At 50.2% G+C, this 23,039-nt stretch overlaps 7 protein-coding genes across 7 annotated transcripts; 5 read left to right on the top strand and 2 right to left on the bottom strand.

The window, feature by feature from the left end:
- The first annotated feature begins 1,096 nt into the window (after positions 1 to 1,096).
- Positions 1,097 to 2,639, top strand: EI90DRAFT_3061616 (GTP-binding protein ypt1). The gene is made up of 9 exons (XM_039060574.1): positions 1,097 to 1,252; positions 1,310 to 1,318; positions 1,346 to 1,349; positions 1,383 to 1,466; positions 1,529 to 1,659; positions 1,720 to 1,823; positions 1,882 to 2,218; positions 2,375 to 2,530; positions 2,597 to 2,639. Exons 4-8 carry the CDS (start codon positions 1,403 to 1,405, stop codon positions 2,399 to 2,401), a joined length of 663 nt encoding a protein of 220 aa, XP_038915036.1. The 5' UTR covers positions 1,097 to 1,252; positions 1,310 to 1,318; positions 1,346 to 1,349; positions 1,383 to 1,402; the 3' UTR covers positions 2,402 to 2,530; positions 2,597 to 2,639.
- Positions 2,541 to 4,730, top strand: EI90DRAFT_1336697 (kinase-like domain-containing protein). Its single transcript, XM_039051688.1, has 9 exons — positions 2,541 to 2,727; positions 2,788 to 2,891; positions 2,950 to 3,376; positions 3,465 to 3,494; positions 3,546 to 3,716; positions 3,773 to 3,847; positions 3,904 to 4,101; positions 4,159 to 4,497; positions 4,563 to 4,730. Exons 2-8 carry the CDS (start codon positions 2,869 to 2,871, stop codon positions 4,384 to 4,386), a joined length of 1,152 nt encoding a protein of 383 aa, XP_038915035.1. The 5' UTR covers positions 2,541 to 2,727; positions 2,788 to 2,868; the 3' UTR covers positions 4,387 to 4,497; positions 4,563 to 4,730.
- A 500-nt stretch (positions 4,731 to 5,230) lies between these two features.
- Positions 5,231 to 5,510, top strand: EI90DRAFT_3061605 (uncharacterized protein). Its single transcript, XM_039060573.1, has one exon. The coding sequence runs from the start codon at positions 5,281 to 5,283 to the stop codon at positions 5,440 to 5,442; it is 162 nt and encodes a 53-aa protein (XP_038915034.1). The 5' UTR covers positions 5,231 to 5,280; the 3' UTR covers positions 5,443 to 5,510.
- Positions 5,511 to 5,686: 176 nt separating this feature from the next.
- On the bottom strand, positions 5,687 to 6,691 carry EI90DRAFT_1336954 (Tim17-domain-containing protein). The gene is made up of 4 exons (XM_039051689.1): positions 6,294 to 6,691; positions 6,089 to 6,226; positions 5,913 to 6,023; positions 5,687 to 5,844 (listed from the first exon to the last, which is right to left on the bottom strand). The coding sequence occupies exons 1-4, from the start codon at positions 6,613 to 6,615 to the stop codon at positions 5,759 to 5,761; spliced, it is 657 nt and encodes a 218-aa protein (XP_038915033.1). The 5' UTR covers positions 6,616 to 6,691; the 3' UTR covers positions 5,687 to 5,758.
- A 7,033-nt stretch (positions 6,692 to 13,724) lies between these two features.
- On the top strand, positions 13,725 to 16,019 carry EI90DRAFT_1336561 (uncharacterized protein). The gene has a single exon (XM_039051687.1). The coding sequence runs from the start codon at positions 13,888 to 13,890 to the stop codon at positions 15,631 to 15,633; it is 1,746 nt and encodes a 581-aa protein (XP_038915032.1). The 5' UTR covers positions 13,725 to 13,887; the 3' UTR covers positions 15,634 to 16,019.
- Positions 16,020 to 17,761: 1,742 nt separating this feature from the next.
- On the top strand, positions 17,762 to 19,904 carry EI90DRAFT_2996862 (major facilitator superfamily domain-containing protein). Its single transcript, XM_039056223.1, has 3 exons — positions 17,762 to 17,848; positions 17,935 to 18,794; positions 18,855 to 19,904. Exons 1-3 carry the CDS (start codon positions 17,825 to 17,827, stop codon positions 19,621 to 19,623), a joined length of 1,653 nt encoding a protein of 550 aa, XP_038915031.1. The 5' UTR covers positions 17,762 to 17,824; the 3' UTR covers positions 19,624 to 19,904.
- Positions 19,905 to 19,984: 80 nt separating this feature from the next.
- Positions 19,985 to 21,358, bottom strand: EI90DRAFT_2973360 (uncharacterized protein). The gene is made up of 3 exons (XM_039055773.1): positions 21,089 to 21,358; positions 20,415 to 21,027; positions 19,985 to 20,355 (listed from the first exon to the last, which is right to left on the bottom strand). The coding sequence occupies exons 1-2, from the start codon at positions 21,320 to 21,322 to the stop codon at positions 20,431 to 20,433; spliced, it is 831 nt and encodes a 276-aa protein (XP_038915030.1). The 5' UTR covers positions 21,323 to 21,358; the 3' UTR covers positions 19,985 to 20,355; positions 20,415 to 20,430.
- Between the last annotated feature and the right edge of the window lie 1,681 nt (positions 21,359 to 23,039).

Below are 23,039 nucleotides of genomic sequence, written 5' to 3'. Positions count from 1 at the left end.
CTAAATGCGCACCATTTGATATTTATTGCTCCACACACAAAACATAACTCTCATTCTTAAACGTTTATTAGAAAAAATTTATCTCAATCCTCATTTTACTCAGTATCGATAGTGTCAATCAAAATAACTTATGTTGTGGAGGCAGTTTACGTTGTCAGGAAGCGGATGCAAAAAAGTCGGGTCTCAAGCAAGGTCAGGGCTGCGTAGCAGGCATTTCTAGTTACATATCGTCCTTGGCATGGTACAATAGGGAACCAGCTACACACAGTAGGAACGTACGGAGTAACGTTCCCAGCCCGAATTGATCCGCAGGCCCAGTCCATGCCTGACGTCCCAAAACAACCCGCGCTCAATTCTGCGGTTCCAGGAACAAGTGAACAAGTGCCGGATGGTTCGACGACCATTGCGTGGGGATCCCGCAACCCGAGGTGCGCACAGTAGAGAACTAATTAAATCAAACAATCAGCCAAACACCGGCAGCACAAATATCAAAATAACATTCACCAAGGTGCAACACGATTGGATGGTGTCAAAATATTCAAAAGTTTGATATCAGCTCGCGAACACCCAAACCAATACATCTGCAAGTGGTGCAGGCCGACTTGGGGCCCCCAGATTCACCGATAGTGTGTGTCTGCAAATGAAACACGATCACATATATATATGTGTGTTACGCGTAAGCATGCAGTATCATATACGGACGCGAAATTGTTGGAAGTCAAGCTCGAATCGTGTAATTACGGTTATTTACATCAGGTTAATAAACTTAGCGGTCTACTTCCATCACCTACCCTCGCTGGCGTAACCTTGTTTTTCAACAGAAATGACACTGTGCGCGTGTCTCATGCATTCAAGCATTGAAAGGGACAGTCATGAGCGAAGAGTGTAGTTTGCAGGATGGAGGGGAACAAACTGGCTCTACTGCAGACGTGAGGCATTACGGTAAACGCCGTTGGCGCCGATCTTGAAGATTATCTCCAACCCGTGTCCAACCTCTACCCTCTCTTCGAATCTACTTGAGCTTGAGCTTGCGATATCACCATCTAATCACTCAGAATATCCAGAAATGAACGCTCCTGAATACGACTACGTGTTCAAGGTCGTGTTGATTGGCGACGCGGCCGTCGGGAAGTCTTGTCTACTGCTCCGCTTTGTAGATGCCACCTATACCGAGAATTCCCCTGCTACCATTGGTGTCGACTTTAAGACTCGCATCATAAAACTGGAAGAGAAGGCCGTCAAGCTGCAGATTGTGAGTTCATCCAGCTAGTGCTGTTGCCTGATAACGAACCTGAACGTCTTTCTCCAGTGGGACACAGCAGGCCCGTTTTTATGAAATTAGGTTTCAGCGATGATAATTGTTCTGAAACGATTGTAAATAGCCCGAGAGCGCTACCGATCAATGTATCCCTCATATTGCCGCGGTGCACATGGGGTCATTCTCGTGTATGATGTGACGCGCAATGGTATGCGACGTCCATCCCTCCCTCTTGTTATACTGATTCTTCTGGGTACTATAACTGCACAGACTCGTTCACAAACCTCAGGCGGTGGCTTCAGGAACTTGACCAGTATCTGTCTGAAGGAGTGAACAAGGTCTTGGTTGGAACTAGGTCAGATTTGACGAGCAAGAAGGTTGTGGGATACACGGTCGCCAAGGTACTTGCGTATCCTCTACCCAGATATCCTGATACCTCCCCTTGTGTGCGATTCCTCCAGGAATTCGCCGATCAATTGGCTATTCCCTTCTTCGAAACTTCGGCAAAAAATGGCACTAATGTGGAACAGGTTTTCTTGACCATGGCTAAGCAGATTAAAGACCGGTAAGTCCCTTTCTGCTTATTATACCAGGGAAACGGTGCTGATCGTTCAAACTCTCAGATTAGGGCAGACCCCCACATCAGCTGGCGATAGCTCAAAAGCCAGCATGACAACTCCTGGCCAATTGGTGGCTGGGCTACGCCACTCCCTCCGCTCCTTCTTTTTTTCTCCTACTCAAGAGATGCCAGTTAGGCAACACAGCCCTGTTCCGAATGGTGACAACGAATGCGACCAGCTGTTCAAGGTCGTGTTGATTGGCGATGTGGCCGTTGGGAAGACTAGTCTACTGCTCCGCTTTGTAGATGGAACTTATACCGAGAATTTCGTCGGTACCATTGGTGCCAACTTTATGACTCGTACCATAAAACTGGAAGGGAAGACCGTCAAGCTGCAGATTGTAAGTTCATCTCCTGTGAACAGCAAATGGTGTTGGTGGCGTATCCTCAAGTGATGAGTGCCCATCCGGTACCCCTCACGTAGCAGTACTATAAGCATAAACTTTGCGTTACTCGGCTTCCCTGATATGGGACTAACTTGAACTTGCTTTCTCCAGTGGGACACAGCAGGTCGGTTATTATGAAATCAGTTGCAGCGATGATAATCATCTCGAAACGATCGTGCATAGCTTACGAGCGTTTCCGACCAGTGGCTTACTCGATTTGCCGGAGTGCAGATGGGATTATTGTCCTGTATGATGTGACGGACGATAGTATGAGGCATCCATCCCTCCTTCTCACTTGTCATACTGATTCTTAGCGGCACTGTAATTGTGTAGAGTCATTCGCAAACGTCACGCGGTGGCTACAGGAAATTCAGTCGTATGCGTCTGAAGGGGTGAACAAGCTCTTGGTTGGAACTAGGTCAGATTTGACGAGCAAGAAGGTTGTGGAATACACCGTCGCCAAGGTATTTGCGTATCCTCTACTGGGGTATCCTGATGCCTCCCTTTGTGTGCGATTTCTCCAGGAATTCGCCGACCAGTTGGCTATTCCCTTCTTTGAAACTTCCGCGAAGAGTTCAACTAATGTGGAACAAGTTTTCTTGACCATGGCTAAGCAGATTAAAGACCGGTTAGTTCCTTTCTGCTTATTATACCAGAGTAAAACTGCTGATCGCTCAAACTCTCAGGTTGGGGTCGACCTCTACATCAGCTAGCGTGGTCGCTCCTGGCCAATCAGTAGCTGAGCCGCGCCACTTACTCTCCGTCCTCCCCGCTCCGACCCTCCAGTCTGACACTCGTGCGTCACCCGCCAATCACCTGCTCGCCGACTCTACAGGCGCTACACGAGTATCCGGTCCCCCGACTCCAGAGAAGTCAGTCAAGGAGGGCCTAGTTGCCACCCCTCTAATAATTTCACCCTCAACCCCTGTCAAACGCCCAACTGAGAGTCATGTTACTCGTTCGGGTGAAGTTGAGGAGGTAGAGGTGTTGGGTGCATTTGATTGCCGTGATCTCACACAACAAATCTCTTCGATGCGCCAAGTCGACAGAGGAGGATACTCGCTCGTGTACAAAGGCACATGGGTGCCCGACCCACCGGGCACTCCCACCCAAGTCAGCATTTGTTGCGTCCCAGTTCGAAGTTAATATTGAGCGCTTCCAGGAAGTTGCTGTGAAAGTGCTCCACTTATTGTATTCACAGGATTCGAATCCTCAGGAGAAACAATGGAAGGTGCGCCTGCCCGTGTCGGGATGATGCAGTCACATTGATGTCATACTCCAGCGCCTGAAAAGAGAGATGCGTGTATGGTCGCGTCTGAGCCATGCCAACTTGGTTCCACTACTGGGCTACGTGAATGGTGTTCATGGCCCTGGTTTTGTCTCTCCTTGGTATTCAGAGAGGGACGCAATCAGCTTCCTCAAAAACCATCCCAGTGCTAACAGAAGCATGATTGTGCGTGTTATCTCTCTATTTCTTGGAGGATTGGGGAATTGACGGACATTCCCAAGTGCGCTGAAGTAGCATCAGGATTGGAATATCTCCATTCGCAACTTCCCCCAATCGTACATGGTGATATCAAGGGGGCGAGTGTTTTGCTTGCTTACAGGATGGCTGGGAATCTGAGATTGGAGTTATTCAGCAAAATATTCTGATCGCCTCCGACGGACGTGCCTGTATCTGTGATTTTGGCCTCTCGAGGATCTTGGACAATAATCCCACAGGGTTCACATTCACGACTGTTGGAATGAGCCTTCGCTTCTCAGCTCCTGAATTACTGGATCGTGAGGACAAGACAATGGAAGCTGACATTTACGCTTACGGGTGCACTTGCATTGAGGTCAGAGGCCCGGGAGCTCATTGGTTGCTAAAGTTTACGAGTTTGTGACATGCCCAGATCTTACTAGACAAAAGACCGTATGAAACCATCCGCAGCGACAAGGCCCTCTTAGCTGCAATTGTGAGCGGCACGCCGCCTATTGCTCCTGAACAGCTGGAAGGGTGTAAGTCACTCCTTCCGCTTCACATTTTAAAACAATGTTGGAATGTGGAGCCATTGGATCGACCACAAGCTAAGCAATTGACTGAAGTCTTTCGAGGTGCTATTGTGAGCCATGCGGACTAATCCTAAATACATCCCCCAGCATGTTCCTCAAGGGTCATACACCAGCAACAAGAAATCTTTCTAAATTGTACCAGAGATATGTGCATGCTAGAGTCAAACACTAACTGCGTAGTATGGTTATTCGGTTACATTGTTGTATATGAACAATAGAGGCTGAACTGCGTCAATCAAAATAGGAATTCCGGGATTTTTGGACATGACACCTGGTTGACACGCGATCGCAATTACAAGGCCCAAACAAGGATGGGCAACTGAAATCCCTCTTCTGGCCTGGATTTGGCTCACAATGCTGAGAGTAGAGTCAATCAGGAATCTATCTTTCACTTTCACTTTGCTTTTGCCTCGACGTCATCTGGGTCAACCGCGAGCTCAAAGATATCACCCGTATCAGGCTGAATAAGACTGCCTTTATCCTGATGCAAGAGTACTTGCAATCGTAGACACAGAGAGTTGTTGGGGATGCGATGTACTCAGTAATCGCAAATTTGAGTCCAACACATACTCTGGGACCGGCAACTTTTGTGACGTTGTAGAGAGTTTAGAGTGAGTCGACGCCTTATTCATCATGCGGGCCAAAGCTTAAATCCAGCAGATCGGCCGTTGCCTCTTCAGGAACAAATCGAAAGTAGAGCCAACGGACTTTACGCCCCACCAAGCTTGGGGAGCCTGGTACGGTGATCAGATTATACGGAGTTCTAACGCCCTCAGTCCAGCAGAGATGCAACTCGATTTCTACTCCAGGGCCCGCAAAGAGTCCCAATCACCGTCGACATCTGCCAAATCGTTTAGTACGCTTCATCTCTTCTCTTTAAATGAGACTTGGGTCTTAGCACCTCGATTTCCCTCGTGTCCGCCGCACACCTGGGATTTTATCAGACCTTGCGTACGCTATACATGCTTACGACTCTTCGAATACTAATCAATTGTGTGTGTTCAGTTCGTGTCTCTTATCATTTCACGGAGGTGTTTTTCGTTGCTTCTTTGATTGGGTACGTTGTTTTCTTTTCTTTGCTCGCGTCCTGTTGGATGCTTCGGCCTTCGTGCCTTCGGCTTTAATGCCTTCGGCCCTCGTGCCTTCGCGCTTACTTGCGCTTCGGCCTGTGCCTGCGTTCATGTTAGCGCTTTGCACGCATCAGCTTGTCTTTTCTGGCATCCGCCATATGCTTTATTCCGTTCGCTGTTTGTGTGCTGCCTTTCTTCTTTCTGACTCTTTGGTTTTTTGTCAATAGTTCAACTTGTTTCCGAATGTAAGTATTCGGTCTTACTGAAGGTGAAGGTGTTGTGACCTTCGGTTAGAAAGATGTACCAGGTGTTGCCGTGTGTTACATGTTCTCCGAGTAATTATAATTGCAACGATGGTCGCGCCACCGCGTTATAATAGAGATCGTTTAACTAGACTCCAAATACCAGCGGCCCCCGTCATGAGGGTAGCAGCAGCGAGCATAGGTCGCACACCAGCTGTAGTAGTGGTGAATGTGAACACCGGATCAAAGCACCAAGAAAACTCTGAAAGGCAAAACAATTACCTGTCGACTTGAAAAGCGCTCCGGTCAATGCACCGGCTGCCATTCCTCCATAAGTATCATGTTTCCCCCGATAATGATCGATAGATGAATTAATGGCATTATATATAAGAGCTGTAAAGTCGATGTTGTTTGGTTATGAGACTTTTGTGTTGTAGAAGAAAAGACTGCTAGCTAACCTAGCACACCAGCCGAGTTACCCATGAATGAACCTCTTCGAGTGATCGAGTTGAGGATGCTGTTCAACCGTAACCGTGAATTTGATACGGCGAGTTGGCGAGTGCCACCTTCGCGTAATCCCCAGAGGCCTCCTAGAGCTAATCCTAATTCCAGGAAGGAAGGATTAATGGTGTTGCAGGAGATTTCCCTGAAAATAGTAAGCACCTGATAGATATGTAGTACCAGTCCCATAACACAAATCATCGGTCCAACCACGGCTTGGCAGTGCAGTCTCAGCACCAGGAAGTTGATTCCGCTTATCATCTTCCAAAACAAGAAAATCCAAGTTGTCTCCCAAGTTTGCCATTGGGTGCAACTTGGTAGGATCAAAATTATCAGAGGTAAGCAAGTCGGAAGCGGTTAAAGGTCCGTCGGTGTTGAGGAAAGGTGGTGGTGCTGAGCGAGTAAAGGAGGCATTGCGTAAGTACGAGGCCGTGTTGTTTTCTAAAGATGTCGATTCCGATGCCGATGTCTCTGAGGGCGGCATTTTTCGATATCCAGACGATGAGGGGTAATGTGTGGCAAAATCTTCTGAACACGGAATGTCCCCGTTCCCACGGGTTCCATTCGAAGAAAATTCCCACGGACACTGACGACACGAGCGAGGACTTTGCACTGCATGATATTCACCGAGCCCTCAGGCATTCAATGGTCCCACTTGTGAGCTACCCCACCAGTACCCCGGCCTCACAGACCGATATTCCTGCTATCGTGAACTTTGCATAAACTGTAACCTTTTCACAGGGTGTTGCATATGTACAGTATATAGCGTCATATGGACGATTTGTCAGAGATGGATTCTTGCAGCTTCAAGTCTTAGTTGGACGTGGCGGAGTTTTGCACCTACCTCTTCCCGATTGTTTGGCATTCAGTGGGACTGGCTAGTCTCTGCTGAGCTGGGCAACTAATTCCGGTATGGCTGAATGTCCAGCCTGGTTGCTATATCAGTCGCAAGTTTTAATGTTCTCATTTCGCAGCTGACTTTAGGTTTCCCATTTACGATTGCCACTTTCTGGGAAACCTGGCTATGCCCTCTCGGCTCGCTGTGGCATTCACATGCCTCCCCTCATCGATCCCCGATCCCTTGAGGGTTGTCGCGCAACTTCGTATGCTGGTGCGGACCATTCAATGGAGGTACGTACTGAATTTTCGCTGTTAAGGAGGGCGCTCACGTTGTTTAGGCCAGGCTAATCAGTTCGGTTCCGTGAGCGGTCCATGAGTTAGTGGACACGGTCCGTATGGACCTGCAATGCGTATGATTGTGCGCCAGCGATGCGAGCCGTACGTCAATTAAATACATTAATAGTAAATGCAGGAGAGGGTAGCAAGTGAAAAAATGATGTAACGCAACGGAGGCGATGGGGAAGGAGGTGGGAAGCGCGGAGATTCAGTTAAGAACTATGAAAGTAAGAGTAAGCGCGCGTTTAGTGGATAGCGAGAGCAGGGATAACCGTGTGCAGGCCTGAGGAGCGGGGCCAGCACACACGGTTAGAAGCCTCATCGCACTACCGTTAACTTACCAGTTAGACGTTGTAGTACGATTGCGCAGGCAGGTGGGGAGTGGATAAGGTGCGCTATTTATCTCGCTCCCGGATGCAACTTGTCTCTTCCCGCAGCTGGTCTGAGACCAAGTTTGGGCCCGGAGGAGGGTTTCGTCCGTCTTGTTCCATCCGCACTGCGACAGTGCAGAACAAGACGGCCTCCTCTGAGGCGCGCGCGGATCCACCTGATTAGTCACGTGAAATGGGATTAAACTGAGACTAATCAGTTCGGTTCCGTGAGCGGTCCATGAGTTAGTGGACACGGTCCGTATGGACCTGCAATGCGTATGATTGTGCGCCAGCGATGCGAGCCGTAACTTGTACACGTATAATGGCTGGTGGAGGGGTGGTTGGTGGTGAGTACTTAGACTCAATGATCTGCACGCTGGCCGTCGAATGCTGATCGTCCTCCCAATGTGCCTTGGATCAGCATCGGGTTTTGGCGCAGGTAGATCAGGAAAGCTTCTGAAGACCACCTTCCAATAGCGCGTATCCGCTCCAAAGGAGTACCTGCAAGTGCTAACGCCGTTGCACCACCCGAGCGCAAGGAATGGCCTGCAACATCTCCCGTCGTGATGACTCCTTGCAGTCTGCCCAAGAACCAGGACCGGGTGGGGATCTTTCCTGAGTCTCGCAGCCATAAATCGGGGAGGTGTCGGAATCGATAGTCTCGAGCGTTCAGGTATTGTTCGAAGATTCCCAGGGGGTCTAAGTCACTGTCTCGTCTCTCTAGCACGACCGTTGAGCCTTCAAACAGCCTGTCCGCTTTGTGCATTGGTAAGATGAATGCGTAGTGAGGTCGCGGTTTGGAGTGGAATCTAACTGAAGATCTTCTTATTGATTTTCGGTAGTTGCGCAGTGCCCCCGAGTCGCTGTCCACTAGTTCGCCAAGCCGCATGAGGCAGTGCCATCCTGTGAAGGTGATTGCAAGGAAGAGCATATCGTCATGTGAAGGCTGAGGTGGGATTGATTGTAGAACGGTCCGCAAGTCACTTTCGGTTAGAGCCCTCTTCCTGACAGCTGGAGTGCGGAACATTTTGGAGCATCCAGTTAGAGTTCTCGAGACGAGTTTTGAGTTGCGAGTGTCGCGGACCTCCGGCCAGTATGCTTCAAGTTCCGAACATATACCTGAAAGATACGAAGAGACCGAGTTTGGTTGGATGTGGGCACACATGTAGACGATGTAAAAGGTGAGTGTGTCGATCGTTGGTCGTAATGGGAAATGGTGGAGGTCGCAGAAATTGATGTAAGACATTAGCGCTGACATATAGGTACGAGCAGTGCTAGGCTCAAGAGCGGCTCCCAGGGCAGCTGCTCGAGCCTCCCGGAGGCGCTCCAGGGACCAAGGCTCGCGCTGTGGTTGACGGGTCTTGGAGCGCCTCTGATCATTCATTTCTTCAATGCCCCCAGCTTCATAAGCGCCGGAGGCATGAAGTGTTTGATGACCAGCTTCGGGTACATACCTTTCACCAATTCAAAATTGCGTCGCGACAGTGCATCTGCCACAACATTCCGCTTCCCTTCCACTAGAAAGACGCGGAGGTCGATCTTGTGCTCTATCCGTGTCGAGACAGCCGTCATGAGGATTGGGTTGTACAGGTCTGTCGCGCGGAGCGAGTTGAAAATGTTCAGTGAGTTTGTCGAATCGGTGTAGATTGCGAGTCGCTTCGGTGGGGGGAATATTGTTGTAGACCATTGGAGTGCCGCGAGTATTGTGATAGCTTCATTGTAGAATATGTTGAATGCCTCGTCAGGTTGGGTTACCGGGTCGCCAATATACGCAGCTTTGTATTTCGGTGCCCAGAATGCGAGCCCAATCTTGCAGGCATCTCCCCATACAACCACATCAGCATCGCTTGGCCCCCATGATTCGGCGTTCAGCATGCGAACTCCTTCCATCCGCTCTACTGAATCAGCAAACCATAGTAGGTCATTTCGTACCTGCTTGTTTATATAGATGCTTTGATTCATCATCCGCTTCCCTGCGATTTTCTCGTATGACGAGTTCAGCGCCGGCTTGAGAAGTGGGAATACGTTGAGGACCCAGTTCGCATACCCAAGGGTCTTCAGCCAGTCCTTCAGAGGTTGCCTTCGCAGATTGTCCGGGGTGTCAAGGACGAACTTTCGTATCGCAGCGCAGAATCTTCCCTTTGCCTCTTCTGAGATGGATATCGTGAGTTGCTCTGCGTCAACGAGGAAGCCTATGATTTCAAGCTGGGTCCCAAAGAGTTGCTTGGCCGACTCGTGTGGGACTCCGATGTGGTCGAGCAATTTAAGGAATCTTGTCTGGCCTCGTGGTAACTCCCTATTGTATGGGGGATAAAGTTCAAGTTCACTGTCGAAGCTTGCATTGAATGCATCATCGACATAGTGAAGTAGACCTCGTATCCCGCAAACATGGATTCCAATCCAACATACGAGTCCGAAGAACAAGCACCACAGCCGGCCAGAGGCCCGATTCCCGAAGACTGCACATCGGTCCACATGGTACTTCCCGTTAATCAGTGTTGCCTGCCGTGCCTGCCATCGTGGGTGCATTGGTAGCCGTCGGTAAGCTTGAGATGCGTCAGATTTCCAGAGAAAAGCTGGCCTCCTTCCTCCATTCTCTTTCATGACGGCACGGATATTGGTCCCAAGGTCAGTTAGATTGTCCAGGACTACATACCCGCCTTCACTCGGGATCAGCGAATTCAGGGATTTCTCCCCTGCGCTATGGTCGTTGACAAGCCGCAGCTTCGATGAGCCTTTCTTCGGTACCGTAAAAATAGGTTGCGCCACCATCCCAGGCAGTAGCTGGTCCCCAAACGCTTCGGAGTATCGGTCCAGGCCCATCTCGGCAGCACATTGCCGTCTAAGGAATTTGACTGATTCATCGTCCAATTCAGGAGCGCCCTTCGCACGCTCTACAATTCCTACCGGTACGCTCTTCGGGTCCTCGACATCTGCAAAGGGCCAGAACCCAGTCCGCAGTCCATCACATACAGATCTGACGAGATCACGATTCGGGTGTGATTTCAGGAGGACTTCGAAACGGTCAACGTTGATAGGGGTAACGATTTTGAACAGGCTCGGGTTGTCCTTGATAGTCATAGTGATGTCTTGATATCTATAATCACTTTGAGGGACGCTCGGGACAGGTTGAGCACTCTCAGTGTACGATGCCGATGGTGTCTGACCAATATCATGCTGACCGAACACGAACCTCATGTATCTTGGTCGTTTGCTCTTCTCCTCGGCCTCATTGAGATCCTGTGGTTGTCTTCTCCTTTTGCTGTGGACACTTTGGCTCGGCATGGGCACTGGATCCACAAGATCCACACTTGTGGAGGTAGCGACATTCGGAGCGTCGACATCCATCCGTTTTGTTGAATTCTCGGCAGATCGGGTAATCATTGTTGCCACGCTTTCGTTTTTTGGTGACATTCTCCCCAGCTCCGGTCGCCTTGTCGCTCCCTGCTTCTCCAGCCGACTTTCCAGGCTTACCTTCTCCCCGGGTATCTCCGTCTCCTCCTCCGAGGTAGATGTCGTGGATGATTTCGTTGAGCGCATTAATGTCGGAGAATGCTCGGTGGGTTTCCTGGAAGAACTTCCTTGCAGCCTGGTCGTATTCGATGTTGAGGGCGACATTCCGGTTTCTGCTGAAACGCTTGACGATGTGACGGTGGTACTCATGGAGCTCCGGACCACGGTGGGGGTATGCCCATACAACCGCAGCGACATATTTGTCCCACGCCTCCGTCCATTGTGATTCGTTTGCCAGTTTGGTCTTGCTCCGGCTACTCGACCCAGTCGAGATTTGAACCCCATTCCCGAGGTCAACGGAGTCTTCATATCGGATGGCATGGGAGCGCCTATCTTCGACCAAGTGTCCGAAGTCGACGAGTCGGTCCCCAAGGATGTCCTTCCAGAGGTATGGTGGGAATTCAGGTTGACCGCCCCGACAGATGAGACTTCGGACGGCACGTTTGACGTTGGTGTTGTACGCGTTCTTGAGGAGTTGTGTCTTCTCGGCGTTGGTGAGCATGGCCTCCTCGCTGGCATCCCAAGGTGGTCCTCCGTTCCCGAATTTCCAGTTCCACGCATACTCGGCACGATGGTCACTTTCTTCGTCGGCAACTCGTTTGAAAACCTCGTTTCCACGGAGCCGTCCGGAACTGGCTTGATTGGTGGGTTGTCTGACTTGAGAGGTAGTCCGAGTCGTGACATTAGGGTTCGATTGGACAGTCCCATCCTGCTCGGCCGAGGTCTGTTGTCGGGCGATACCTCCATCGAGGTCACGGTCTCCTCGTGCTCGAGCTCGGATCCTTGCCTCTGCTGACTGTTCCAGTTCGTCGCCGTATCGGACGAGCGTTTCCCTGCGCTCTTCCTCGTTAAGGGACTGATCCGCAGCGACGGCTTCGGAGAGGGTAGCGTACGCCTCTCTAAGTGGGATCTGGTTGGCATTGTATCGCCTGACGACTTCATCGAGCTGCTCGACCGTACTCGCGGCCTCGAGCAGTGACTGGAACGCATTGTCGCGGGAGATGGATTGAGCTGCATGATGCGACATAAGATGTAAGCGTAGTTGATCGATAGATGATCGAGTTCGATTAGATAAGCGCGGAGATTCAGTTAAGAACTATGAAAGTAAGAGTAAGCGCGCGTTTAGTGGATAGCGAGAGCAGGGATAACCGTGTGCAGGCCTGAGGAGCGGGGCCAGCACACACGGTTAGAAGCCTCATCGCACTACCGTTAACTTACCAGTTAGACGTTGTAGTACGATTGCGCAGGCAGGTGGGGAGTGGATAAGGTGCGCTATTTATCTCGCTCCCGGATGCAACTTGTCTCTTCCCGCAGCTGGTCTGAGACCAAGTTTGGGCCCGGAGGAGGGTTTCGTCCGTCTTGTTCCATCCGCACTGCGACAGTGCAGAACAAGACGGCCTCCTCTGAGGCGCGCGCGGATCCACCTGATTAGTCACGTGAAATGGGATTAAACTGAGACTTATAAAGGGCCCTGACAGCGCCCCTTCCTCCTTTCCCTATCGCCCGGTATTTCGCGCTCTCCGAGATCTTGCTGCCTGTTGTCCGGGCTCACACCCTTGACCCGCTGCCGCTACTTCCGCCGGAAACTAGTAACGCGCTGCTTTGACTCACTGCTGACAATGTTTTCTTCCGCAGTTGGACCTTATAATTTCACTTGCCCCTTAGCGCTCTCTTTGCCAGTCTTTTTCTTGTCTCCCACCCCCTCCCCGACACTCCTTTCTGTAATTTTCGCCTTTTCAGATACATAGTTATCTCGTCTGTGATCTCTTGTCTGTTAACTCTGCTTCGTTTTTGCGTGCACTATAATTTCCACCTGTAACTTGCTTGCTTTAGGGTTTCAATTTGGTCTTGCCCCACCACCTTTTGTTCCCTTGCGCTTACTCTTTGTATGTATGGGTCACACCTGGCCTTATATGGCCGCTTCCAGGTAACCTTGATTAGACCTGAGTATTGAGGATTTGGTCCTTAGCCCTCTTGTAACTACCCAAGACAAGGGCTACACGAATAACAGGAATATAGGAATTTCCGAGGGCGCAGCTGCAATATCTCGTAGCGTTGTTCAAAACAATGCGAGCAGCGCTCGGATTAAACCTCACAGTCACAACTTCCGAATAGGGTTACGTAGGCAAAACAGAAAATACAGTCGGGTGACGAATGCCGCTAATAACTTGGTCTTTGTCACTCAAGCGCTGACACGCCTCCCATCAATAGTATGGTACGGCGAATTCAACCCCCCCCAGAAGAACAAGCCGTGATTTCTATGGGCAGCCACCCGACAATTCCCAAAGAAACGATTCCAGAACTCATGCTGCTCTGCCACAGCTACCAAACACCCAGGGCCAGTGGGTGGCGCGAGATTGAAAATACTTAAAGCGGATGGCTTTAGGTTCAACCACAATGGGGCGTTCACTGAAGTTATAGTAACAATCACCATTGCCATCACTTACCATTCAATAATAGGGCAATCTCCACTTATTGCGGCCCCAAGATTGACAGGGCTCAAGGATATAGCGTTACTTCAATCCCTGGCCCATTGAAGGTCAAGGGTTTCTGAAGTTCAAAGCGCTTAATCGCCATATCATTTCTTTCCGCCTTCGCCACTCCTTTTCGCATTTTCACTTAAATGTGGAGCATCCAATGATTTAGCTCATCAACAAATTGTCCATCATCTGCTTTCAGTCCCACTCCAAGCAGTCATGCGATCCGTAATGCGATCTGTAAGCCGCAGTTCCATATCGTGTTCTTACTTGTGTCTGACAAACGTTTTTAAGCATGACACTCGTCGCCGACGCGAAGCCGCCCCTTCAGCCAACCAAAATCCCCATCCTATTCACAAACTTCCCCACGATGTGCTCGCACGCGTCTTCTCCCAGGCCACAGTAGATGAGGACAATAATACCCTCCTCAGTATCTCGCACACCTGGAGATACTGGAGGTCACTAACTCTCGCGCTCCCAACTCTTTGGTGGAACTGCATCTATACTACTCTTATCCCATTTAACCGTGAAACGCCACTCTCAGAGGAGGACATGAAGGTCCAGGACAACAAACTGGACTACTTTCGAACGTGGATCGCACGTTCCAAAAACGCTGTCATCCGAATCTCTTTTCAATTAAGTAGTCCAATGACGTGGGGATTCGACCTCCACACAGTCGATCGTCGTGGCGCCGGCAAGACCGATCCAGTTCGCATTTATCCCCCCCACGTTGGATTCCTGCGCGACATCATAGCGAAGAACCTCCCCCGTGTCCGGCACCTGGATCTTTCGGAAGTCGATCTTGAACCACTTCTCCCTCTTCCTAACACGGAAAACATCCAGTATATTACAATCGACACAGATAACCCTTGTATCTGTAAGGACTCTGGTATTTACGAACCACCCAGGGTTGCAAGGACATTGTTTGGTTCGATCCCCCGGGCTCGCTGCCTCAGGATTTGCGGGGAGCCCGTGGACACCACCCAATTCATGTCCTCGTTGTCAACTGCGGTCCGTTTAACCCATCTGGAGTTCGTTCCTTACGGTCGTGGCAATATCGGATGTTTCCACCCCAATGAGGAAGAAGGCGTCGGGATCGGGCTTACCACTTCTCAGGTTCTCTGTATCCTTCGCAGCTGTCCCAATCTACAGATCCTGCGGATACATGATATTCGGGACTCTTCTCCCCCCTTGCCACATGGAGGCGTCTTTCCAAAAATGCAACACGTTTTATTCGGATGCCAGCGCTATCACTCTCTCGACCGGTTGGTGAGCCTCTGCACATTCCCAAATGCACGGTCGCTCGAGTATTGTACATCGTTTGAGCACGAACCAAGCATGGAGATGAATATTGTTCCGTACCCCTTTGAAATGAAGGCTCTTGAACACGTCACCTTCCACTGCGTTCCTTCGTCGCTAATCTGGAAAGTGATCGCAGCTGCTCCCATCCTTACAACTATCCGGCTCTTCGGTTGTGGAATGCCAGTCAACGCCACGAACGTCTCTGTATCGGATCTCTCGGTGATGCTTGGCCCTCTCATCCTGAACTTGGAGAACTGGCGTCAGGGACAGGCTGTACTGGCGCCAGGTCTCAAGGCCATAGCTTTGGCGGGCGTATACTGGGCTGAAGGGTTTGAGCTTCTGCGCCGATATCTACTCGGCCGGCGCCAGCGGGGGCTCGGGCTCCCCAGAGCTATGTTCGACGACATACTCTGTCCCGACAGGACGAGATCCTCTCGGTCGAAGTCGGATCCCCCGCCTCCGTGGAAAGCCGAGGAGAGCAGACTCAGAAAAGCTGGCTTCCCTGTGGAGGGTCTGAATGCAGAGGCGTGTGACATCGCTGACAAGGGAGTGCTATGGGACAACGTTTATGGGAACCTTACGGTTGGAGACAGTGATTCGCACCGGGCTTTGCAGCGGTGCAACCAGGACATTTATCGCCAGTTCGGGCCTGATCGTGAATGATAGACCATCGTGGTGGGCAAACATTTCTCGAAGTCTGACCCTCTAACTAACCATCGGACCATTGTTATCCCTACAGCCCTTACGCATTATTTATATGTTAGATGCACGTGTATCTCTTCTCCCCATCACTTAGATATTCATGCTCGTATACCACTGCCCCGTTATCTGGACAATTGAATGTCGATACTGGAGACCGCCATTGGCAAGTGAGATCCGGGTTTCTTCTCTCTCGCTTGTTGTGCGAATGAACCACGAGATAGATAAGCTTCTGAGGATGCGTAGACTGAGGTATTGAGGGGATCAAGTATCTGTTCAGATATCTGACGAGACTGGCTCGTCTTCCTCGTAAGAAGAGCACAAGACTGTCGGGAACTTATGTTCCTGTCAACTTCGGTGCGGATGGGAGACCCGCCTAGTCCCCGTTGCCCCGTGCCTTTTTGAGATGAGGCATCCCCAGAGTAAATCTTTCTACCGGCAAGTTGTCGTGGCGCTTCCTAATACCGCAGCAATCTGGCGCTTCAGGTCGTCGAGTCATCCCCTATCACAGGCAGTGAGAAATCAGATCCCCTTCAGATGACCGAGCCTTGGGTCCTCAGCCTGAAAGGGGCATAGCCTGCACTATCGCCAAGGCTGGCGATGGCTAGCTTACTGGGGGGGGGGTTTCGATTTTCCCGAACAACATGCGCCCTTTGACGCCATTGGAGGGAGACTCGGAATCCCGACAGCGGCGTTTGGCGACATACTTCCCTCCGAGAGGCTGACACCTCCTGGCCTAAGAAGACAGCTTTTCTGACAAGACGAGGAGAGAAGAGTTCGATGGAATGGTTTTATTGTGTGCTGAGGCGTGGGAGATCGATGGTAACCAAGCACTATGGGAGGATAAATAACCCGCGGCATGGAAACTTCGCGTTCGAAGAACGGCGATTCGCATAGAGCTGTGAACGAGGGTATCCGTAGCGACTTCGGACCTGATCGCGATAACGAGAAGTAGAACTGTTTTCCGTCCGGGACTTGCGATGCGGAGCCGCATCCTCGGGAGTCCGCGATACAACCTTTCCTTGAGCTGGACCTAACACCTAACGATTGTATCTTATTGCATGAGTGCAGGGCGTTTCGTTCGTGGTAGGCTACGGAGGGTGGGAAGGTATTGAGTGAGTGCTTAGATTTTGAACACTACTTAAATACTCATGCACCTCAGTACTCACTAGTCGACGCTAATGTAAATCTGGTAAGTTAAGTACTCAATATTCCGATGATGATGATGAACCATCGGCGCCCTCGTGATGACGTGATAGTGCCGCGTCACACCGCAGCGCACAACATTCCGATCAGTCACAATAGATTCGGCCAACTCCGCTATAATAAAGCCATCCTGATGACTGGCCAGCGTGACCCACGTCGGAATGAGTAACGAGATGGCTTTTATGTAAGTCATGCCTGAGCTGTATTGTAGCGGAGTTGGCCGAATTTATTGTGTGTTATTGTTGTCTTACCCGTTTCTGGAATTCAATGATACGGCCACCAGTGGCAGAGCACAAGGATTAGATGCTCGGACAAATGCACAAAATGCACAAAATGCACAAGCCTGTACAGATTGCTAAAGATGCCTTGATGAGGGATTGCAGAATAAATGCAGGTTCGAGGACGCGCGGCCCAGGTAGACAGAGTAAGACAGGACAATATTATTAGGTAGCGCCGAAAAAGGGGCAATTGAGGGATGCCGAGGCGGCACAAACTGGCAAGGCACGTGCGGGTAAACTGAATTCATGTTGTGATTCCTCGGCTCGCTGTTCTTAGCTCTCTGAATGGACCGCTCAGGTGATGAGACAACCATATCTCTAGGTCAAAATATCAATGCCCCGCAAGCTCATCGCCTAAACTCGTCGTTTCCTCTCTCCCTCACCGCCGACACTCCTACCAGGGCGCACATTCCACACCGATCACCTTCAGGGTAATGCCATCATCGTCACCCAAGGAGGGGAGTGCCCTCCCGCCTCAGAACTCTCCCAGCCGGGCCACCGATACCAATCCCACTTCCGTTGCTCCTAAGTCCACTGACGCAAACACATCTAGCAAGAACCTATCAGGAACTACACATAGTGGCCTTAATAAACCAGTAAATTCTGATGCAGGCGGGCACGCTGTCATTGAATACTCGACACCGCGGTTCGTCTTTATATTCGCTTCTCTCATGCTGTCTGTGTTCTTGTTTGCGGTGAGTGAAATCTCTCCGTATCCCCACGATAAGTGGTTTGTTGATAAGCGAAGGGCGACGTGCTATTGTGAACTTATTTTATTTAGCTTGACCAACTCATCATTGCCACCGCTATACCAAAAATCACGAACCAGTTCCACTCGCTCACCCAAATTTCATGGCTTGCAAATGGGTTCTTCTTAACCATGCTCTCCTTCAATCTCATCTACGCCCAATTGCTCACCATCTTCCCTTCCAAACACATGATTCTATTTGCTATCGCGGTATTTGAACTTGGTTCCCTCGTCTGCGGCGCGGCACCCAACATGGTTGTCTTGATCCTCGGACGTTCAATTGCTGGCATGGGAGGGGCAGGGGTTTTTGTCAGCTGTGTGATCGTACTGACGGAGATAACTACGCTCAAGCAGCGGGCAATGTACATGAGTCTCATCGGAATATGTTTTGCGGTCGCCTCGGTACTAGGGCCGCTTGTCGGTGGTGCCTTCTCAGATCATGTCAGTTGGAGGTGGTGTTTCTATATTAACCTCCCTATCGGAGGTATCGCGTTTTGCCTTCTTTTCATTCTCCTCGAGACTCGGCACCCATATGGCAGAGCTGAGACGTACCGAGGGTATGGCTATCACATGGTGAATCAGATTGCGCGATGCGATTGGATGGGTGTGGCGATAACGCTTTGCTGGGGAGTTGTCTTCATCCTCGGGCCGCAATGGGGAGGAGTGACTAAACCATGGAACGATGGGAATGTTATTGCGTGTTTCGTCATGAGCGTTGTACTGGTGGTAGTGTTTGTTGCCTGGGAGGCGTATATGGCGGACCATGCGATGCTGCCGTTGAAGCTTTTCAAGTATCCAACACTGAGGGGAGCATCGCTAGTCTCATTCTTCGAATGGGGTGCATTCATGATTGCCGTTTATTATCTCTCGGTCGGCTTCCAGGCCGCATATAAGTAGGTTTTGAACTCCCTCAGATTACCGGATTCACATTTCGTTAATTTTTCCCCACCCAGCGTGTCTGCCACAGCGGCTGGTATTCGCCTCCTGCCCATGATCATTGTCCAAGTCTTTACCCTTATCCTCACCGGCCGGCTCATTGCCCATTTCGGACGTCCTTACCTTATCATCCTCCTTGGACCTGTCTTTATTGCTTTAGGATGTGGGCTTCTGTATTCCGTCACACCTGCTGACCACATCTCCAAACTCATGGGATACGAAGTCTTTGTCGGTATCGGAGTAGGGATGTTCCTCCAAAACACGATCATGATCACGCAGTACGAATTCCGCGATCAGCCTCAACTGATGTCCGCTGCTACAGGAGTCGTCGTCTTTGTAGGTTTCACTGGACGACTATTTGGAATCTCTGTTGCTGGATCCGTGTTCGAGAATATGATCCAGGTCAACATTCACAAGTATGCCCCTAACCTCCCCAGACCCCTAGTTATCGCGGTGATGAACGCCGCCGATGCAGTGTGGAAGGTCGTGCCACCTCCTGATCGACCAGCGGTCTTGCACGCATACGTCGATACGCTAAATGATGTTTTCCTTATTGGCGTCCCTGCTGGGGTACTGGGATTCTTCGTAGCGCTGTTTATGCCCGTATTGAAAATGGACTTCAGTCAATATGGGGGAAATTCGAAGAATGGGGATGTAGAAAAGATTGCTGGGGCTGCTGTGCCCTCACCAAGCGAAGCTGAGGCGCGCACGTCGGGCCCTGCGACCGAGGGGGGTCATACTTCCGATAAGAAAGAACTGGAGCCTGAGGAGGACGTGAAAGTTTAGCCCCTTCAATGCTGCCTTTGGTCTCTCCCTCCGTCCGTTTCCCATCGATTATCTCTCTCAAAACAAACCTTCTTCAACCACCCACCTGCTTTCCGCAAAGCAATATGTCATCAGGAAATTTTTGCCTTGCAACATCATTGTTTTTGTTTATGATTTATCCTCACGGTTTTGACGAATCCACACCTTGCTTGTGTGCGTTATCTTGTATAATAATCATTTACCAAGTTCCAGATCAAACCCCGTCACGAGAGACTAAGCAGTAATGCGTGCATGTAGAAGTGGGATTGGCAAGTGAAAATTTTGTTAACAGTCGGCGTAGTCTCAGACTTGTTTGTGCGTCCATAACTAAGTAAGACTGGGTCTCACGCCCAGCGAGCCCAGACTTTGCTGTCTCAGTTTAGAGTTTCATAGCTAATCGATTACACGGGAGCTAACTGCGTTCTGAGAAACTTTCGGTCGAGTTTAAAAGGTTTGCATCGAGCTGAGGTCTGTTGGCCAGGGGAAGACAATTAACGTTGAAAATGAGGTGCGGAATTCAGAATTTGCGACTGATAGCACCTGACGATATTGAGAGCGCGGCCCAGCCATAACGAAACTTACACAGCTACGCCACGATGATAAGCAAGAACCAAGGCGGGGAGCCCGATTGCGACGATACACTCTGTCGGTGGAGAGCCAGGAATATACCTTGTAACCTCTCTAGGACATGATCGGTGATAGTACAGCACAGGTCTAAGAGGTTGACTAATCTGAATGGTTAGAGTGATGGAGAATTGAAGTAACGTACGTACAAATTGAACCTCAAATCTAGCCCATTTCAATCACAAATTTGCCATCGAATGGCTCTGCTTGTTCGTCGATGCGATGCTTGTATCCTCTCTGATTACTCACAACTCTGATCCCACCCCGTACAAAATCACAGGTCCAGTGTGTATGCCCAAAAGCCCAAGTCTTGATCGGTTCACCCCAGAAGCCCTCCCCAGTTAATTCCGTGGCAAAAGCACTGTTAGTCGGTCCGCCCTTGTATTTCGGATTCGCCGTCCCGTCCACGGTAGGTGCATGATGTGTAAGGATAACAATATCCTTTTCAGGAAAATCAATCTTGATTCGTTCGATTTTTGAGCGTAACCAGGAGATTTCCTCTTCGTGCAGCTTGCAAAATACCTCAGGGTTCATGCCCTTGATAGCTCTAAAATCGTTTAGACCCCATATCAGGAATTCCAAGTCCGCGGGATTGAGAGCGGACCAGAGAGTGCAGCCGAGTATGATAGTGTTGGTCTCTGGACCAGGCGAGTAAGATCGCCGGTTCATGAGGACAAATTCCCCTAAGGTAGGAGAGGACCCCGAAGCGCGTTCGGCGGTAATGGAGTCCTCAAAATCCTCGAACGCTTTGGTAACGCTATCCTAAACAGCCAGCCGCTGCAATCAGATGATCATCAGGTTCTGAAGGCAGGATAGATCTCACATAGCTGTTCCAATAAAACTCGTGGTTTCCAAGAACGTACAATACGGCTTTAAATTGATGGAGCTGTGTTCTAATGAACTCAAAGAGACGGGGGTCGTTTGCGGTTCCAATGTCACCCAGTAAGGCTAATATGGGGGCCACTGGTGTAACCTTGAAAGTCTCATACTCGATGGTGTCCTGTGACCTCTCAATTTCAAGATGGATATCACTGAGTACTTGAATGGAGCTTGGCATTGACGAGAAGGCTGGGTGTAGAGCAGTTGCGAAATGCCATGCCGTGAGAATTACAGCTTCAGATTGTCGATTTCAAAGTCTAGTCAAGGTCTCACACTGTCGTGAACTGCCTCATATTGGGTCGATCGTCTTTGGGCGCGTCTAAATACAGCTAGAAGAGACCCTACTAGATTTTCTATGATGTTGCACCTCTTCCCTACCAGCTATAGACCCCTTAACTTTTGGCTTGTACAGGTGAAGAATAGCGAAGCGACAGCCCCGATGGCAGTCGAGACTTCGGAAGCGACCTGGATACCATACACAGATATCGGAGCTAAGGGAACGGCGATGAGTAGCACGGAAGACTCGAAGCACGGACGCGTGAGCGAGAGCAGAGAAACAATCAGGACCCAAAAGCCGGCAAACTGAAAAAAGGAACAAGAGTAAACGGTAACCGAAGGTCACCTACAGCAAGACCGAATACTCACATCAATGGTCAGGATAGTCCCGAACAAGACTAGCGGAAGAGCAACAGTAAAAACAGAGAAACAATCTAACCCAAAAATACCAAGCATCAGAAATGAGAACGCGCAGCGGGCAACGAAAGTGCCGGACTCAAGGAAGACGCGGACCAGACAATCAGGTCGGCGGGTGAAAGCAGAGCCACAGGTTGGCAGAAACGCTATCGCAGTGCAGCTAGGAGCACGAACAGCCAGATCATGAGTTGCCGAATAGAAGTCATTTGAGTGATATGAAATGCGGCATGGGAACGAGGAGAGGTATACATCAGAAGGTGAGTCAACCACACTTCCACCGGGGTCATGAGAAATTCGGAGTGTTCAGATGTCTCGAGGTCTCTGCACGCAAGAATGGCAGCAGTGACATACCATCTACCCCTTCATCCACGGCGTAATCTGTAGCGAGATCAAGACATTGTTTGCTCTAAGACAATGACTCTTGAGCAGCGTGCCTTTGACGAGCATGGCGACTTCTGCCTTGGCATCTCTGAGCAAGAGCAGCAGTGGATCAACTAGGCACTGACTGTTGGCCAAAGATTCGGGCAGCTGCTCGAATGGACTCAGCCAACAAACGACGCTTATCCCAGGGGACCATAAATTCCGATGGGTCAATCGATAGTTGTTATAGCTTTAGTGGCGATAACCGCGCGCCAACCGTTGCAAAATTATAGTGCCGTGGATCAAACTGTCGAAAAGCATTTGGGAAAAATATGCGAGGAAGTGACAAGAGACCAGAATAGCGCCAGACATCCCAGCTAGAAAGCCAGGGAGTACTACGGTAGGGATGAAGGATGGATGTACCTGTTGGCAATACCTGATCACCTGACATCTGTAAGTTGTATCTAGCCCCAGACTCATCGAATGCAGCGACTTGTGAGGAGCTTCTGCTCGATGGTTAGCATCAGCCCACCTCAAGAGCTCACATTTTTCGCTGCCCGAACAACTCGTCGATTTCCCATCTGGTTTTCCCAAGCCTCACCTCTCTTTTCAGTATCAGTTGCAACACGATGTGTTTACGTAGCAGGCGAGACTGCGTGCCATTGGTAGGTAGATGTAGTCGTTCCGCTTCAGTTGACACCCCTGGCGACAGAGACACCCATGAGACAAGAACCTGTGCACAACGGTATCAGATCCTGAGGCGGCGACGCGCGTCGTTGTATCTCCACATTATGGGAGAGTTATCACTGCATACTGCGAGCAGTAACTCCCAAGTTTATGAG

This window comes from Cantharellus anzutake, assembly GCF_015039405.1.
Source record: "Cantharellus anzutake strain C23 chromosome Unknown EI90scaffold_30, whole genome shotgun sequence".
NCBI classification, from domain to species: Eukaryota; Fungi; Basidiomycota; class Agaricomycetes; order Cantharellales; family Hydnaceae; genus Cantharellus; species Cantharellus anzutake.
This window is presented reverse-complemented; position numbering and strand designations above follow the sequence as displayed.